Source organism: Sarcophilus harrisii, chromosome 1 (assembly GCF_902635505.1).
Source record: "Sarcophilus harrisii chromosome 1, mSarHar1.11, whole genome shotgun sequence".
Classification (NCBI taxonomy): domain Eukaryota; kingdom Metazoa; phylum Chordata; class Mammalia; order Dasyuromorphia; family Dasyuridae; genus Sarcophilus; species Sarcophilus harrisii.
The window spans coordinates 79,728,029-79,747,462 of NC_045426.1; the positions used below are offsets into that span (position 1 = coordinate 79,728,029).

The 19,434-nt window shown below is 39.6% G+C and overlaps 1 protein-coding gene across 2 annotated transcripts in view; it reads left to right on the plus strand.

Annotated features, from left to right (window-relative positions):
* The first annotated feature begins 4,576 nt into the window (after window positions 1–4,576).
* Window positions 4,577–19,434, plus strand: part of LOC100917573 (inter-alpha-trypsin inhibitor heavy chain H4-like) — a 28,510-nt gene continuing 13,652 nt past the window's right edge. Inside the window, exons 1-11 of one of the 2 annotated variants that reach the window (XM_023498506.2) lie at window positions 4,577–4,704; window positions 5,714–5,874; window positions 12,342–12,446; window positions 12,643–12,805; window positions 13,064–13,174; window positions 13,741–13,869; window positions 15,163–15,279; window positions 15,570–15,738; window positions 16,334–16,459; window positions 16,866–17,047; window positions 17,307–17,492. In XM_023498506.2, coding sequence (XP_023354274.2) covers window positions 4,624–4,704; window positions 5,714–5,874; window positions 12,342–12,446; window positions 12,643–12,805; window positions 13,064–13,174; window positions 13,741–13,869; window positions 15,163–15,279; window positions 15,570–15,738; window positions 16,334–16,459; window positions 16,866–17,047; window positions 17,307–17,492 — 1,530 coding nt within the window. In that variant the 5' untranslated portion in view covers window positions 4,577–4,623. The remainder of the gene's footprint in view (window positions 4,705–5,713; window positions 5,875–12,341; window positions 12,447–12,642; window positions 12,806–13,063; window positions 13,175–13,740; window positions 13,870–15,162; window positions 15,280–15,569; window positions 15,739–16,333; window positions 16,460–16,865; window positions 17,048–17,306; window positions 17,493–19,434) is intronic. The other variant, XM_023498507.2, reaches the window with a different exon arrangement.

Genomic DNA, 19,434 nt, shown 5'->3' on the forward strand with positions numbered 1-19,434 from the left:
TACATGGGTAACTTTACAGCATTAACAATTGCCAAACCTCTTGTTCCAATTTTTCACCTCTTACCCCCCCCCACCCCCTCCCCTAAATGGCAGGATGACCAGTAGATGTTAAATATATTAAAATATAACTTAGATACACAATAAGTATACATGACCAAAACATTATTTTGCTGTACAAAAAGAATTCAGACTCTGAATTATTGTACAATTAGCTTGTGAAGGAAATCAAAAATGCATGTGTGCATAAATATAGGGACTGGGGATTTAATGTAATGGTTTTTAGTCATCTCCCAGAGTTAAAATAGTATTATGTTTAACATAACATGGATTGCTTGCCATCTAGGGGGGAAGGAGGAGAAAATCTGAAACACAAGGCTATGCAAGGGTCATTGTTGTCAAATTATCCATGCATATATTTTGAAAATAAAAAGCTTTATTAAAAAATTAAAAATTAAAAAAGAGGGAATAGCTAATATAAAAAAAGAAAGAAAAAATAGTCTTTTGGTTGTCATCCAGCCTCAAATCTTTCCTCACTGTAATCCATCCTCCACTCAATTATCAAACTAAGTTTCATAAAAGCACAGTTCTGACCATGTCACTCTCCTGTTCAACAAACTCCAGTAACTCCTGTCACATTCAAGATCAAAGAGAAAATTTGTTTAGTGTTCAAAGCCCTTTATAACTTGGTCCCTATCTATATTTCCAGTCTTACATCCTTTTATTCCTTTCCCCAAGTACTCTGCCATCCATAACACTGACCCCCTCACTATCTTCACATATCTCTATGATTTTTTTCCTGGCTATCTTTCAGATCTTGAATTCTCCTTCATTATCACTTCTGACTTTCCTGATTTCCTTCAAATCCTAGGGAAAAGCCATCATCTATAAGAAGCCTTTCCCACTCCAACTATTGCCTTTTATTTTTTGCTTATTTCCAATTTCTCCTCTATATAATTTCTTTGTATGTAGTTTGCATATTGTCTTCCTCATTAAACTGTAAGTTTCTTGAGATTTGGGCCTATATTTTGTCCTTTTTTTGTATCCCTAGACCTTAGTTTTCTCATCTATAAAAGTGCTAGATTAGATAACATATAAGTTCTCTTCTAGACCTGGATCTATGATTCTGTAATCTTGGGGGGGGGGCGGGAATTATATATTGGGAAAGTATTTTTGCCTAAAATAGTCTGATTAAATTCTTACAGCCAATATTTTTAGGGAAATGATAGATTTTCAAGATTAAGAGTCACTCCCCAACAGATAAGCGGCCAAAGAATATGAATTCATAGTTTTCAAGAGAAGAAATGGAAATCATCAACAGCCATCTGAAAAAATATTCCAAATCCTGAATAATAAGAGAAATATGAATTAAAACAACACTGAATTATTACTACCTCATACTCACCAAATCTGTAAAGATGCTAAATGATGAAAGTAGGTAATGCTGGAGGGACACAATTATGGCATTAATGATATATTTTTTTCTTATCAGTCTTTTTTTTCAAGTTTATTTGTCATGGTTCTGGAGTTAAGGGATTCATTGACTTTTCAGAGCAATATTCCCTGACTCCAGCAGATAATTTAGCATATGTATATAGTTACAGGCATAAGGGAGCTGTGCCAGTGATCAGAATTGGGAAGATTTCAGTGAGGTCAGAGATTTCAATTCATATTTAGTGCTCGCTCTCACTCTTGGGATCCACAATCCTGGGAACTAGCTCTGAATAGGAGATAAGTTTGGGGATGCATTATATAAGTCATCCTTCCCAGGGAAAGAGTTTTGTTTGTTTGTTTTTTAACTACAGGACTATGCTAAATGCTTCTAATACATTGCTGGTGGGGCTATACTTTGATTTAACCATCCTCAAAATAGTTAGGAGTTATTTGAGAAGAATGACTAAATTATTCATGCTAATTGATACTGAATGAAGTGGGGAGAATCCAAGAGAACATCATACACAGTAACAACAAGATTATGTGATGATCAACTGATAGACTTAGGTCTCAGAATTACAGTAATTCAAGACAATTCCAATAGACTTCGTATAGAAAATGCCATCCACATCCAGAGAGAAAACTATGGAAACTAAATGTGAATCATAGCATAGTATTTTCATTTTTCTGTTTGTTTGCTTTTTCTTTCTCATGGTTCTTTTTCCCATTTAATCTGATTTTTCTTGTTCAACATGACAAATATGGAAATATGTTTACAAGTTTTGTCATGTATAACCTACATCAGATTGCTTGCTGTCTCGGGGAGAAGGGAGGTAAGGGAGGGAGAAAGAAAAACTTGGAACACAAAAATCAATGTTGAAAAACTACCTTTACATGTATTTGGAAAAATAAAATAGTATAGAGAAAGAAAATAAATTGTTTATGCTTCTTGATTGGGCAATGTTATTTCTGCATTCATAAACCAAGGAAAGCAAAGGCTAAAAGAAAGATCTCTGTGCTAAAATGCTATTGGTAGAATTATTTGAAGTATAAAAAGCTAAAAAAATTTGTACCCATTGTCACATGAATGAACAAATTGAAGTATATATATATATATATATATATATATATATATGTATATATATATATATACATGCACACACATATATACATACATATATGTGAATGCAATGGAATATTATCTCATTATTAGGACTGATACAGTTGGAGAATTTGGAGGAACATACAAGTTTTGTATAAGCTGATATAGTGAAATAACCAAATGAGAGATAGATAAACAGAAAGATACAGAAACAGACACATACAGAGGGAAGCACAGAGGGACAGACAGATGAACAGACTGACAGAGATAGAGAGGGTCAGAGAAAGATAGGGAAAGGTAGACACATAGAGGGACAGAGACAAAAGAGACAAAGAGAGAGACAGAGAGAGAGCTTTAAGGTCTACAGATTTGATCTTCACCACAAACCCGAAAGGTAATAAGCACTATTCTTATCCTTACTTTACAGATGAGGAAATTGAGCTCAGAGATGCCAAATAACCTACTCAAACTCATGTGAGAGAAGACCAACACCTCACTTCACCCATTGGAATTCCAGAACTGAAGGCCATTGCTGATTGATCTTCAGTATCTCATTCTCACCTCTTATCAGAATCAAAACACTTTGTTACTGTAAGTGAAGGAGGCCAGAGCCCTGGGAAAGTTCTTCCAACATAAACCCTTTATCTCCTATAACTTAAGACTCACATTTTTCTCCAACAAGTATACTATTCATTTTTTCTTTATAATCATCTTTGTTTTATGAATAGCCATCTTTCTTTTCTTTGTTTCATACAATGTTACTTTGAATAATGATTAGCTCATCAATGCTGCCCTAATAGCATGAATGTATAAGGAGATTTTTACATCATGCTCAGAGTAGATTTCCATCTACCTTGTCACTGTACCCAAACTAGCCAAAATAAACAGCTTCTTGTTTGTCTCTTAATTGACTCTATACTGATATTTTGCATCCTTTGACCTCAAGAACTCAGATTGGCGAGTGATGAGCCTCTTGGGTCCTTAAAAGATTTCACTAGTCACAATGTGTAGAAGAACCTCAAGTCTTCTTCAATCCATGTCCAATTTTCTATCTACTATGTTTCTTTGCAGCTAAATGTGATGTCCATGATGACTACAAAAGTATATTCAATATTTTATTTTTTCCCTAATGAAATGTAAAAATAATTTTTAACATTCTTTTGATTATAAAAATATAAATAAAGACAAAGCTAAAGGATGACAGAACATAGGTCAAATATAATGGGTAAGTTAGGCAAATGAGGTAAAAATTCCCCTTCCTCTGTTATGAAATGATAAATTTCTAAGAGCTCAAAGTTACATGTGTTATCAGTCACAATTGCTAAATTAGATGGTTTTGCTTAACTGGTTTTGTTTTTTTAAGACAAGTTGCTAGAGGTGTGGGTGGATCAAGCTGGTGATTGGGAAATGACGGTTGTGTTGAAACAAAATATGACAGAATTGATCTGCCCCCCCCCTTGGATTTCACATTTTGCTCAGAGGATAGTAAAGGGAAGAGGGGGGCTTCATGAGCATACTTGGGGCTTGTGTATTCAAGTCATTTATGTTGGCTTCTTTTTTTTTTTTGTACTCATCTATGAAAGGGAAACTTTGTCTTTATCAAAAAAATTTTTTAATCTCTCTCAGGGCCTCACAGTTCTGGGCATCAGTTGGATACCAAATAAAGTTTCATTGAATTGCGTTGGCTTGAACTCAATTCTCTTGATTCTACTCAAGTTTGTGATTTCTCCATCTTTGACTCCATCTCATCTCCTCTCCATCTTCAGCACTTGGAGTATCCTAGTCCTGAGGTATGGGAAAGGAAGCAATGTCCTAGGGCCAATAGCAAGAAGGGAGGGTTAGTCTGTGGGTGGTGCAGCCTGCAGTCCAAAGGGACAGAGGAAGAAACTGGGTGAGGCTTCCTGTCTGCGAGGGTGTTTTCCATCAGTTCAAAAGTCTGGTGGGAGATCGCTATCCTGGAGCCCTGCATTTAGCCTGTTAAAACTCCTCCCCCTTCCCAACTTCCGGTAATCACTCCTGGGGGTGGTTATTGATTCACTGAAGCCTCTAAATCTTGGCCCTTCCTGTGCCCTTGCCTCTGTCTAACAAGAATGGGGACCCCAGCTTACATCCTGCCCTTGTCTGTCCTCATCTTTCTGTTGGCTTCCTTTGGTCCTTTGGCTGCTCAGCAGGTACTTGAATGTCTGTAATTAAGTGTGAATATGTAGGAGAGAATGGATTTTGAGGACATTCGGAGACATCTGGAAGTGCAATGGATTTGAGTTTTGGGGATATGAGTTTGATAGGTCTAACACAGTATAAATTTGGACAAGTCCTCTTAGTTTCTTCATCTGAAAAATGAGGTGCTTGGATTAGGTGACCTCTTCAGTTTCTGTAGGTTCCTGTGATGACCCTATGTCTATAAAATGAATATAATTGAATGTGGTATATGAGTATTGGATATTTGGGCACCTATAAAATGGGGCTAATGATAGCACCCACTTTCTGGGTTGGCTGTGAGGATTAGATAAAATATTTGTAAAGCATTTTGCCAAGTTAGCTATTACATTGTCATTATAATCATTTGGCATCTGTTACATTATGAATATATAAATTTTTGATTGAGTTTATTCTTACTGAGAGTGAGGCAGGGGATTTACAGGCCCCCACCATACTGACAAGGACCCCAAAAAGAGAGAGGATGACTTAGAAGTCCTGGCCAGAGCTCTGGGGACTTGGACTTTCCCTGGTTTCCCTATGGAGAAAATCGGTCAGAAGAAAGTTCCTTAGAATCTCAGGACCAAATCTGCCTTGTCTCAGTTTTTAAGAATAAAAGAGTTAGAGATCACTTGCTTAGTCACCCAGAAACTTGAGCAGAAGAAGAATCAAGACCTAAGTCTCTGATGATTGCCAACTCATCTCATTCTTCCTATATGGGAATATACTTCTGACCACCTCCCTAGGAATTAAATAATATTATTCCTCTTTCTCATAGTGGGATCGTGCTGAGAGATTTTAGTTCTGTCACTTCTTCCATGCAATGACTAATGGCATTTGTGAATTGTTCTGCCTTTGGAGTTCAAGGAAGTGGGATAAAATTGTCGAGGAGTCAGAGTCATAGGCTACTCCGGGCTGTCCAAGGGAGACAGGGTCACATCTTCTCCCCTTGGTGATCTCTTCATTCTCTTAATTCCACCCTAGAATGATATTGACATCTATAGTCTCACCTTGGACTCCAAAGTCACTTCTCGCTTTGCCCACACTGTCATCACCAGTCGTGTGGTTAATAAGGCATCAGAGGCCCGGGAAGCTGTCTTCCAGGTGGAGCTGCCCAAATCAGCCTTCATTACCAACTTCTCCATGTAAGTACTGATCTTGGATGACCTACTCCCTTCCCCCTCCAATTTTTCTCCCCTCCGTGATGCTTTTTCCTTCAAATCTCAACTTTCTCTGCTTCCTCCCTCCCTTATGAAAAATCTAAGGAGCAGGACTTGTGGCTGATGTATATATGCAGAATAGTAAGCAGAATGGAACTGGTATTTCTGTGTAAGGGAGTAAATATATAATTCATAAATTTGATAGGATGAGAATCATGAGTGTAGCCAATTAGGTAGAAGGCTGAGACACTACCTCCCTGAAATTGCCCAAGCTAGACTTTATCACAAACTTTCCCATAGAAATGGTGAGTCTGGACTTTCCCCCCATCACATGCCTCCTCCTTCCTCTCTGTGACATATTTCACCTATCCACCAATTTCCTGTACTTCCCGTCTCTCCTAAGAGTAATTATTTGTGACCTCAGTGGCTGCATGTCAGTGAGTATAGTGTGAATAATAAAGTCAACTTGAGGTTTTAACATAAAGAGGAAAATATAATTTCATTGAAATCACAACCTCAGTTAAATGGAAATTCATAAGCATATGACTCAGAACCTATTTGATAAACATTTCAGCAAGGCAAAATGAGAAACAGGGGGAGATATTAGTTTTAAAGTATATTATTATATGGTTTGATCAGATAGGGCCTATGGATGATATTTTCCTAATTTTAATGGAATGAAGCATTTATCACTTTTATAATTTCAAATTATAAGAATTAATTAGATTTGATAATTGAGTGTATATAATGGATGGGATAAAAGGAAGATTTTTTAAAAATTAGTTAAAAATTTAAAAAGTTAGAAAGAACAAATATAGGGGAAAGATAATGAGCTCAGTATCACCTCAAATAAGCAAAAGAGAAATTGAAGCAGGGCCTCAAAAACAGTTTATTAGAGGGATCTGTCCTCCTCCCAAATAAAAGATTGTGGACCTTTTCAAGGTTGTACTTTTATAAGGATAAATATCTAGATATTCAAGAATGGCTATGCCAAATACAGAACAATTCCATTGGTTGCCATAAAATGCAGTGTAAAATAAAAAAATCAATATATCGGCAGGGTTACAAGTTTATAATTTGGGCAAAACAGGAAATATTTCCATTGACTAGGTGATCACAAAATGGATTGCCCTTAGGTTGGGCAAGTGGAAATAGCATGTATCCAAAGAACATTTTGGGAAAAACTTGGAGACTTTCCATCAAGCCCCAATTTATGCTTGATTGAATCATTGAACTGGAATAAAAGAAGATAGAGATATTTCATGTCAACATTCTTGCATTCTTGTGATTGTACAATTAAGCTCCATAGCTGGTAAATAATTAATATCCATTATATTAAAATGAGGTCTACTACAAGATCTTATCAAAAATCTATATTCCTTTGTAAATTATATGGGGTATGAATTAATACATTGCTTATTCTTATACTTACTGTTGACTAGATATGTATTACTGAATGAAGAATTACTAACATCATTACCCCTTATAAAATCATAATGAACCAATACTGATTTGAGTAGGAGTTCTCAAGGAATTAGCATTTTCAAATAAATACGGCATGGATAATAAATAGTCAACTTAAGGTTTTAACACAGTGAAGAAAATATAAACTCATTGGAATCATATCCTTTTTTATTGAAGCTTTTTATTTTTAAAACATATGCAAGAATAATTTTTCACCACTGATCCTTACAAAACCTTCTGTTCCAAATTTCCCTCCTTCCCCTTACCCCCTCTCCTAGATGGCAAGTAATCCAATATATGTTAAACATGGTAAAATATATATAAATCCAACATAAGCATATGTATTTATACAATTATCTTGCTGCACAAGAAAAGTCAAATCATACCAGGTAAAAAATGAGAAAGAAAACAAAATGCAAGCGAACAACAACAAAAGAAGTGAAAATGCCATGTTGTGATCCACACTCAGTTCCCACAGTCCTCTCTCTGGGTATAGATAGTCCTCTTCATCACAAGATTATTGGAACTAGCCTGAGTCATCTCATGGTTGAGAAGAACCACATCCATCAGAATTTATCATCATGTAATCCATTGCCGTGTACAGTGAAATCCTGGTTCTGCTAATTTCACGCAGCTTCATTTCATGTAACACTCTCCAGGTCTCTCTGAAATCATCCTGCTGATTGTTTCTTATAGAACAATAATATTCCATAATATTTATATACCATAACTTGTTCAGCCATTCTCCAACTGATGGACATACACTCAGTTCATTGGAATAATATCCTTTATGAAACAGAAATTCATGGACATTTGAATAGCAAGCTAGAGGATGAGCATTTGGGCTAGGACAAAGAGAGAAACAGAGGAATATAAATTTTAAAGTATACTCCTATACACTATTTGGTCAGATAGAGCCTATGGTTTATATTTTTCTAATTTTAACAGACTGAGCAATTTGCTACTTTTGTAATTTCTAAGTTAGAATTAATAAGACCTGATGATTGACTGAGGCAGAAGGAAGATTTCAAAAATGACCAAATGGAAAACAGTGGTACACACAGAGAGAAACTGAAGTTACAAAGAACAAATGTAGGGGGAAAGATAATAAGTACAGTTTTGTATGTATTGAGCTCAAGACACAGACAACTCATCCAGGTAGAGATATTCTGGAGTTAGTTGGAGCTCAGAAGAGAAATGCGGGCTAGAGACATATTACCTAGGTGTCATCAGCACATGGGTGTTCATTGTAGATGGGAAAGTGAATGAGAAAGTTGAGAGAAAAAGAAGAGAGGAGAAAACAGAGGCAGATCCTTAGGGAGCAAGCTCATTGAGGGGGTCAGAAGGGGTTAGGGAGCCATTGAAAGAGACAGAGAAGAGGAGGTAGGAGGACAATCATTTAAGCATGGTGTCTCTGAAGTCAAGGGATCTGGTGTATGGGTTGGAGGGAGGATCTGCAACCACAAAGCTTGCTGTGACCTTGAGATTCTGTGATTTCCACTGTGTCCTGTTCTCTCCAGCACTCTCATTCCTTATGGCTCCTACTTATCATCCCTTCTTTCTAGAGGTGCCGAGGGGAGGAGAATGGAAGGTAGACAGTGAAAAAAGCAGAAGATCATGTCTTCTCTGATTTAGAACACAAGCTCTTGCCTTTCTTCCCCTCCATTTTTTCGTCCTCCATTCCCTCCTTCTCTTTACCCCTCTCCTCTCCTTGGGCTGATTTCCAGACAGATTTTGTAATGTTTGTAGTGGGGCAGTGAACTTCTTCTCTGGCCTTCCCTGGGTCATAATTGGAAATGGGGGGAGGGCAGAGGGCCTGGGTAAGAGATGAACGGAAGCAAAGATGAAGTAGTTTTGTTAAAGGAAGTCTATTAAAGCAGCCCAGTCTCCAGAAAGAATCACATCTAGACAGGAAGGCATGAATGAGGAAAGTCCAGAGACAGGAGGTTAGATCCTGTGATTTCTGGATGTTTCCCCCAGGCTGAGGGATTCTGATTTTATGCCTAAGCTGAAAGGGAAGGGGTGCAGAATTATGTTAGATCTGTGTTCTATTGTCCCCAGAACACCTCAGCCTCTCTAGGATGGGCAACAGTTTCATCTGTTTATTATTAGGAAATGAGACCAAACCTCTGTCCTAGTCTTGACCCAACAAAGATACTTATCCCAGAACAGGGCCACACTGGCCCCAGCAGCTTGATCGGAGCTGAATGGAGTTTCGCCCTCCTCATTGGACCTCCTGAGCTTGAGGGATGATCATATGACTTAACTTGCTGGATGAGCTAGGGACTGGTAGCCTCTCTGGCCTTGGGACCTTATGATCCCTGAGACAGGAGAGGAGGGGAATATTTGTCTTAATTTCAACATCCTACAGCAGAGGTATATCTGGAAGGAGTCTGGATTTTTCTAGAGCCTTGATCAGCACCTCTGAAGTAGCTATCTAGGCTCTAGAATCAGAATGTCACATTTATAGCAAACCTTAAGGGCTCTTGCCCAATACTTTTCCTTTCAGTTGGGAAAATTAAAGTGAAGAAAAAGCTAAAAACTTATAGAAAAATCACACAATGAGTTAATTTCCAGTTCTTTGCTATGAAAAGGGTTCCTACAGATATTTTGGTGTATATAAGACCTTTCTTTTTGGGTTTGATTTCTCTAGTATATATGTCTAGCAGTGGAACTTCTAAGCCAAAAAATATGGACATTTTAGTTACTTTTTTAAATCATAATTTGAATTGCTTTCCAGAAGCATAGGATGAATCCACAGTTCCATTTAACACATTAGTGCATTTATCTTTTTAACAAGAATTGCTGGGGAAACTGGGAAGATGGGCAGAAATTAGGCTTAGACCACTCTCTCACACCATACGCCACGAGAAACTCAGAATGTATAATTGACTTGAATATTTAAGGTCAAATCATTTTAAAAATTAGAATTAGATTAGAAGAGAACAATATTAGATACCTTCACAACTTAGGCTAACAGGAAAATTCTTAACTAACCAAAGAGATCAAAACAGTCACAAAATATGAAAGAAATAATTTTGACTTCATGAAATTAGAAAGCATTTTCAGGAAAAATACATATAGGATAAGGGAAATTATTGGTGATGGTGGGGAAATCTTTGCATCTTCTATCTCTGATGAGTGTCTACTATCCAATATATATAGGAACCAAACATAGTGATAAAAACCAAAAGTCATCCTCAATAGATAATTGTAAACTATTAACAACCATCTGAAAGATTGTTGTAAGAGAAATATAAATCAGGACAATTCTCTTACTACACACCCAATAAATAGGGCAAAAATGAAAAAAAAGATGGGAATAGTCAATTTTGGAGGGGTTATAGAAAGACGGGCACAGTGTGAGGCTTTTAAAGTCCTTCCTATTCTTGTGTCAGCCTCTTTTTCTATACTTACTTCATATTACTTTTCTTTGAACTCCCTAATTTCCAGCCAAAGGAGCAAATTTTATCATCTGTTTGGACCATTCCATTTGCTGCTTTTGTGCCCTTTCTCAGACTGTCCCCTATCCCTGAGATGCTCTCCCACTTTGCCATTCATGCTTCTCAGGATCCCTACCTCCCTTCCAAATTTCCTATGGGAAGCTTTTCTTGTTTCTCCCAGTCATTAGAACTATCCCCACCCTCCCATCACATACACAAAAATTGTTTTTTATGTATTTAATAATATGCGTGTGCCTATGGTTACCCTCTAGTGGACAGTAAATTCCTTAAGGACAGTAACTGTTTCCTTTTTGTTGTTCAACCCCAAGCAACTGGCATGATGCCTTAAACAAAATAGGTGTTCAATAAATGCTTGTTGAGTTGAATTGAATTGAATTTGCCCTAGGAAGTTCTTGAAGTCTGGCCTAAGAAAATAGAGGGGACAGGAAAACATCCAGACGGGTAGGTTAGTTTTATTACTTTCCTCTCCTCTCAGAGTTCATGATCTTGTGGGGGAGATAGGGCTTCTATTCAAATCAATTGTACCAACATTTATTAAGAAGCTAGACCATGATGTGCAAAGTTCTGATCTCTGCCCTGGGATACTGAGGAGGATGGGGTGGAGAACCTGCCTGAAAGAAGTTGATCATCTAAAAGTAATTGAATAACTCTATCTTAAGAGAGATAGAGCTAAGAAAAAGAGATAAACAAAGAGAGCCATGACAAATAAGAGACAGCAGAGAACATCTATAGATTGGAAATCTATACATCCATACTTCCATGGGCAGAAATGGAAGTTAGGAGAATTCATTCAAAGCACATGACATTTCACAATTACAAATAGGTAATTCAAGCCACAGAGGATTTTTGAGCCAAAGGAAACCTTAGAAAAATTACTCATCAAATCCATATAGGATGGGTTGGAAGGTGTTGAAATAGGGAGAAGTGGGGGAGGCAGATTGGATGCTCAATTGATAAACATTTGATTCATGTTGTCCACGACAATGGGGATACAAAAACAAGCACTTGCATTCTGTACAAGAAAACAACATGTTCATTTATAAGAAAACATAAGGCATATACAAGGTAAATATAAAATAATTTTGAGGAGATAGGACAGGTATTGGTGTCCACGAGGTTTAGAGACGTAAGAGGTGGTACTGGATCTGAGCTTTGATTCCAGAATTCTTTGGAGCAGAACTAAGGGGTGCACTTCAGGCATGGGACACAGCCTGGACAAAGGTTTAGAAATGAGACATGGAATGTTCTGTACAGGGGGCAGTTTGGCCAGAAAGTAGTTTGTGAAAGTCACGTGTAATGAGGATGGAGGGTTTTAAGGATAGAGGATTTGTATAGGAACCATTCAGAGCAAGGAAGGACAATCCAGAGCAGTTAGGTTGCATCATGTACATCGAGTCATATGGCAGATCAGAATCCAATCTTCTCCCTCCTCTTCTGCCAGCCTTCTTCCCTCTGCATCCCCGGACCCCTGGCCCTTGCTCCTTCTCTGAGGCTTCTCTGTCTCCCTCTTCTCTGCCTCCTCAGGATCATTGATGGGGTGACATACCCAGGGGAGATCAAGGAGAAGGCAGCTGCCCAGGAGAGGTACAGCACAGCTGTGGCCAGGGGGCAGAGTGCTGGGATCATCAGGTAAGTGTCTGGGGCAGGGGGTGGGCATCAGAGTCCCACAAGCCAACCTCCTGCCTGAGAGCACCTCCTCCCCTGCCTGTGTAAAATGTGGCTTTGGCCACTCTGACAACCTTTACCTGGTCAAGCTCTGCCCAACCCACCCCTAGCCCCCCCCCAGCCACTCGCAGTGACACTTAGGAGCCTACCTCCCACCCAGGGCCACAGGGAGGAATCTGGAGCAGTTCCAGGTGTCTGTCAATGTGGCCCCAAGTGCCAAGATCACATTTGAGCTGGTCTACGAGGAGCTCTTGAAGAGGCAGCTGGGGAAATATGAGCTGATTCTGAAGGTCCGGCCCCAACAGCTGGTCAAACACCTGCAGGTAATAGGGCTCAAACTGGACTCCTCCTCTGGGAAGTCTGCCCTGATGCACTCATTCTACTGCCCACCCTCAACAGACATAAGTCTATTTCTCCTTACCCCCACCTCACAGCAGGGGCTCCCTGGGGCCAGAGGCTCTTCCTGCTCAGATCAGGAGTTCCCTGAGCAGACCTCCTTCCCTCCCTCTTCCCTCCTCTTTCATATTCCCTCCTTCTCCTCCCTCCCTTCTTCTCATGCCTTCTACCCCTCTCCCTCACAGATAGATATCCACATCTTTGAGCCTCAGGGAATCGCCTCTCTGGAGACTGAGAGCACGTTTATGACCAAGAACCTGGCAGACGCCCTCACCACAACACAGAACGAGACCAAGGTCAGATGCTGAGACCCAGGGGAACACAGTGGAACAGAGTCTGGAACCTATCCCATGCAGCCCAGCCCTCACCACATCTGGTTTCCAGAGGCTTGGGGTGTCCCAGACTCATGAATGTCAGAAGTGAAGTAAACTTAAAGTTCAGTTAGTCCAACCCTTTATGATACAGATAAGGAAACTGTGGTCAGGAGGGTAGATGACTTTCCCTACAGTCTAGTTTCCCAATTCCCTAATTCCAGTGCCGATGGTGGGGATGGGGGTAGAATCTCAAATGTAATAGCCACAAATCATAATGGACAGGAGAAACTGGGGAAAGCGAGGTGACAAGGCACTGGGACTCTCAGGTTGTCAAGCCCCAGAGAAGGATCTCTTAGAGAGCAGAGGCAGTTCCACTTTTCCAGTGCTCTTGGCTAAGGACAGTTCCACAAAAGGAAGGAGGAATCCAAGTGGAAAAGCTTACCCACCATCTATTCTAGCTCATTCTCTCTCTCAGTTTCTCCAGCTGTTGGGCTACTGGGAAGGATTGTAAATCCTTCTGGTTTCTCAGCTAACTTCTCCTCCTCCAGGCTCACATCGTGTTCAAGCCATCTCTGGCCCAGCAGCAGAAGGAGCCGGGGAAGACGGACACGATTCTGGATGGTAACTTCATTGTGCGTTATGATGTGGACCGAACCAATGCTGCAGGGGACATCCAGGTGAATGATGGGGGGACTTGGCAATGAGACTGTTGGGATTCTGAGAATCTTGTGAGGAGGGGGCAATGCTTCTCCATCCTACAGGGTACCCATCCAGGAAAGAAAGCAGGTACATAGAGCAGATAGAATTCTGGGTCTCGAATTAAGAAAAATTGTGTTCAAATGCAGTTTGAGATGTGTACTAGATCCTATGCAAATCATTTAGTTTCCTTAACTATAAAACAAGGGATATTAATTGGTGTAGTTGTAAAGCCCAAATTAGATAGTATTTGTAAAATCCATAGAACAGTGCGGTAGGCACTTGATGTATGCTTGTTTCTGGCCCCTGTAATCTTTGATTTTTAGCACCACTGGAGACTTTGGGGGAATCAATCAGCAAATGTTGCTTATCCCTTTTGTGTGTCTAGTTCTGGGCTCAATAACATTGTAAGGAAGACACATGGATATGCAGACCAGGATCTTGCCCTCTAAGAGGGATAAGATATACAAATATGGATACATACATACATAAATACATTTATTTATTCAAAAAATATCTGCTGATATATTTTGTTTTCACCTCACTATCAGCTGCAAATATATACATTCTGTTTCCTCTCTTACATAATCACCCCTTACAACAAAAAGAAAAAAGTTCCTTATATATTTCTGTCATCTTTAACATATATTGTGCTATTATCATATATGATATAATATATTAACGTATATTGGATTACTGTTGGGGGAGGGGTTGGGAGAAGGAGGGAAAATTGGAACATGAGGTTCTGCAAAGGTTAATGTTGAAGAATTATCCATGAATATAGTTTGAAAAATAAAAAGCTTTAATAAAGAAAAAAAGAAAATAGAAAAAAGAAAAACAAACAAAAAAGTTCATTAAAACCAATTAACGTATCAACCAAGTCCAACATCATATACAATATTTTCTACCATAGTCCCCCACCTCTGCAAAGAAGAGAGGGAGAAGCATTTTCCAATTTTTTTTTCAGGATCAAGCTTGATTAATTGAGCAATATTCAAGTTAAATGTTGGGAGACAGAGAGAGAGAAGGGAGAGAGACAGACAAACAAAGAGAGAGACACACAAAAAAGACAGGGAGGGGGGAGAGAGAGAGACAGAGAGACAGGAGGAGTAAGAGGGAGAGAGACAGAGAGACAGGCAGACACAGAGACAGAGATACAAACACACAGAGAGAAAGGGGGGGGGGCTGATTCTCATATTGTTATTAGCAAGGATAAAAGGAATATAAGCATATGGGAGGTGTAGCTCTGACCCATGACTGTCCCCATAATGCAGATTGAGAACGGATACTTTGTGCATCACTTTGCTCCAGCAGAGTTGTCTACATTGCCTAAGAATGTAGTCTTTGTTATCGACAAGAGTGGGTCCATGTCTGGCAAGAAGATGAAGCAGGTAAGCTGGCTATTCCACAGAAGGAGGGATTCAGGTGCACCACAAGCCACTTTGTTGTCTCTGATGCACCTTCTCTTTCAGCTCAGGGCCCTCCCCAGGTTCAGGATTGGTTCCACATTGCTAACTTCTATCAGGAAATGGTCCATATGGCAACAGACCAACATTTTCTAGGATCAATTCTGAAATTCCTGAGGCTTTTGCCTACATCTGACCTGGCTACCCCTGCTCATCCACCATGCCCTTTCTTTGCTCCCTGAGTTTCTCCTCCCCTTTCTCTCTTGTTTTCTTAGACTCGTGAAGCCCTGGTGAAGATTCTGGGTGATCTCAAGCCAGAGGACCAGTTCAACTTGGTTATCTTTGATGGATTTGTGACCCAGTGGAGACCAACACTGCTTCAAGCTTTACCTGAGAATGTGGAAGAAGCCAAGAAATTTGCCTCCCGTATCTTAGCCATGGGTGGTGAGTGAGGGGCCAGGCTTTAGAGAGTAGGCATATGTGGCTGATTCTAGCCTAGCCACCTACCTGAGGGTTTCTGGGAAATCTAATATGGATGATCTGATAAGAAAACTAAACAAATCAAAGAGGACCTGTTGGAAAGTTCTTGAAAAGAGTGCTGGCATCTCCCTGATCCCATTCCTAACTTCTCTTTAACCCCATAACCCAACTTTATTAAAAGGACATTTAATCAATCAATAATCTATCCTCCACTCCCAATACTCATACACTTGGTAATCAGGACCTTAAACTGTCATAGACGGGTCTATCTGCTTAGAATCCAAGAGAGAATTTCAAATTTCCTATTCATTAATTCAGGCCCTTGCTTGATAACACTGAAAGGTTCAAGGTATACTGTGCCAACTTGACCCGGCTTCTTGCCCCAGCTTCCTTTCTGATCTTGCTTCTAGTCTCCTTCCCTTTCTGTTTTGCTCCCTGACCTAACTTTATCTCTCACTCTGTCCCGGATAAGTCTCCATCCACATCTTCCTCCCAGGCCTCGCACCTGCCTTAGTTGGTACCAAAGCTAAGGCCGGTGTGAGCAGATTTTTCTCCCCAGCAACCAACATCAATGATGCCGTCCTTGTGGCTGTGAATATGCTGGATGAGAGCAACAGGAAGGAACAGCTGCCGGCAGGGAGTGTGTCTATGGTCATCCTGCTCACAGATGGGGATCCCACTGAAGGTGAGGTAGGGTTAAGGAGGACTCTTTCTGCATGGTCCACTCCTAACTCGCCCTCTAATTCTCTGGGTGACCTTGAATACATCAGGACATCAGTTTTGCCATCTTTACTCTGAGGAAATTGATCTCCCTCAGAGTGTTTTTTTTTTGGGGGGGGGGTGGAATAGTGTGAAGGAGATGCCTCGGATACTTGATACTTGTGTGGCTGGTCCATGACAAGTAATTTGACCTCCATGGGCTTCAGTTTCCTCATCTGAAGTCCCTTCCAACTCTATCTAGTTTTTTATTCTGTGGTCTCAGAGGTACTTCCCAGCTCTGACATTTTGTGATTCTTATTTAATACTCATTTGTGGAATACCTAACCAATATTTCGCTTCCCTGCCTTTCCATCCATTGGCCTCTGTTACAGGGGAGAGAGATCCGCAAAAGATTCAAGAAAATGTGAAGGCAGCTATTGGGGGCCGCTACTACCTTTATTGCCTGGGCTTTGGCTTTGATGTCAACTATGCTTTCCTGGAGAAGCTGGCTCTGGAAAATGGCGGGGTGGCCCGGCGCATCTATGAGGACTCGGATGCTGACCTGCAGCTCCAGGTACCAGTACTTGGCCTTTGGAATCCCATGGGGAGATATCCCAGGGGAGATCATGAATACCTTTTATATGTGGTATACTATGTCAGGTCTGGGGAATGGAGGAATTAGAGGGGAGAAAGAAGAGATCCCCTCTGGAGACTTAACTTTCCCTTTATGTTCAATGAGGGAGTTAATTGGACTAGATCATTCCTACAGACCCAGGAAGCTGCCTTTTCCACTGTGCCTCAGTCTGCTCTAACTTCTTTTCTCCTTCCCAAAGGACTTTTACCATGAGGTGGCCAATCCATTGCTGACCACACTGAAGTTCCAGTACCCACAAAATTCTGTGGAGTTGCTCACCCAGGACAACTTCAGAGTTTTCTTCAAAGGTTCTGAGATAGTGGTGGCTGGGAAGCTCCAGTCCGAGGTCCAAGATTCACTCTCAGCCCAAGTCAAAGCCCAGTCGGTGAGTGAAGCCCAGAAATCCTTGGTTATAAGAGTCTTGCCCTGAGAGTCAGGAAACCTAGGCCCTAGCCATGGCTGTGCCTCTGCCTGAAATTAATCTATTCACCATCCTACTTCCTAAGCCACAAAAATTTCCTTCCCCACTTTGTGCCCAGGTCTATGCTCCTCACCAATGTATGGAGAGAAGCAGGGGCAGATCCTGCCTTTTGAAAGCTAATGGTGTGATGGAGAGTATTCATCCAGCAGAACATTTGAAAATGATATGATAGAATAAGCAGAGAATGTGGTATGATATGAAGTCAACAGACAAACTAGTATGGGCTGCACAGTGAGTAGTCTTTCTAGGAGAGGTGAGATTTGAATTGGTTTTTTGAAGAAGAATAAATTTTATTCAGATAAAAGGGAAGCTAGGGAAGGATTTAGAGCTTAGAGGGATGGAAGGAAAATAAGAGGCTTTTTTTTGAACTATAGGTCAAACTATAGTTTTACATTGTTACCTGAAAAGTCCCAAAACCCTTTACTAAAAGAGTGGTTTGTGAATGGTTAGGAAGGGAAGAAATAATAGAAAAGAGCATCGGGGTTGATTAAGAACAGAGCATGGCAAAGTAACCCTTTTACATGCAGTTTCTGGATTGTTAAATCAATGGATTTCCAAAGGCAGAATGTAATTTGAATACTATCAAGGCCATAATGAACAGAGAGCCTGACAGCTAAGGAATTTATGACAACTCAGCCAAAGGCAGTTTCTAGTCAAATGAAGCAATAATTTATCCTGGGAAATATTTTGTTTAATTGAACAAGCACTGATTGGGTGCCAACTATGGTCTGGGCACTGTCCAAGGTGCTGAGGATATAAGGCAAAATGAATTATTTCCTGCCCTAAAGGAGCTTTCATTCTCTTGAGGGGCAATAAACATAGACACATCTAAGAAAAACAAAGTAATTTGAATAGGAAGAAAATATTGACAACTGTTACACAAGGGAATTCCCTTTAAGTTTTCACATTTATTTTCTTCCTGAAAGATATTATCATTCTCATTACAAACTCAATGTAAATAATAAATGCATTTTATGCATAAGTGCATATCATAATACATAAATGAAAATCACAAATGCAAAGTAACTGACCATGTTGCTATTGATGAATGGTCTTAATTTGCCTTTTTTACATTTTTATTTAATGCATATTAATTGCATATTATTATTTCATTGCTTATTACTCCATATTCATGCTTAATTTGTTTTACATTATTGGTTTGTAAAATATAATTTTGTCACATTTATTGAAAAAAATGGTGCCTGATGAATTTAATGAATATTGTTGAGTTAATAAGTATAAATGCATACAGCAGGATGTTAACAGTAAATCCTGAGTGTAAGAATAAGGACATTATAAGATTATTTTAAAAACCTGAAGAAGAATTGAAGAAAGGTAAAGTTGTAATTTGCAAAATAAAATCAGGAGGAAGTCTTTAGTCAATATTTTGTGAAGTATAATATTGGCTAGTATTTTGAAACTGATCACTAATATGAGAAGTAGTTATTTTAAAAAGAAAGATTTCATGAATAGAGATTTGCCAGTAGAAAACCTCAGAGGTGTGCTTAAATCAATGCTGAGTACAGATTTTTTATATCACAAAAATATTATAGGGTCAGATTAGGACTTTTTAAGACAAGATCTCTTTCCTTCTGGATAAGAATCCATAGAGGTTTAGACTAGCCATGCAATAGAATCATTAAAATGAAGGAAGACATGTAATTTAATGGAAAATACCCAAGGACTCATTTTTAAATTTGTGGGTTCTGGTGAACCAGCACCTATCCATGGTGCACAGTCATGCTTGGTCTTGTAACACACCAGAGTCAGTGATTTGGGGCTCTGATTGGTGAAGATTTTGGTTGAGGTGAGTGGGGAGAGGAGGGATAAATCAAGCAAAATGTAG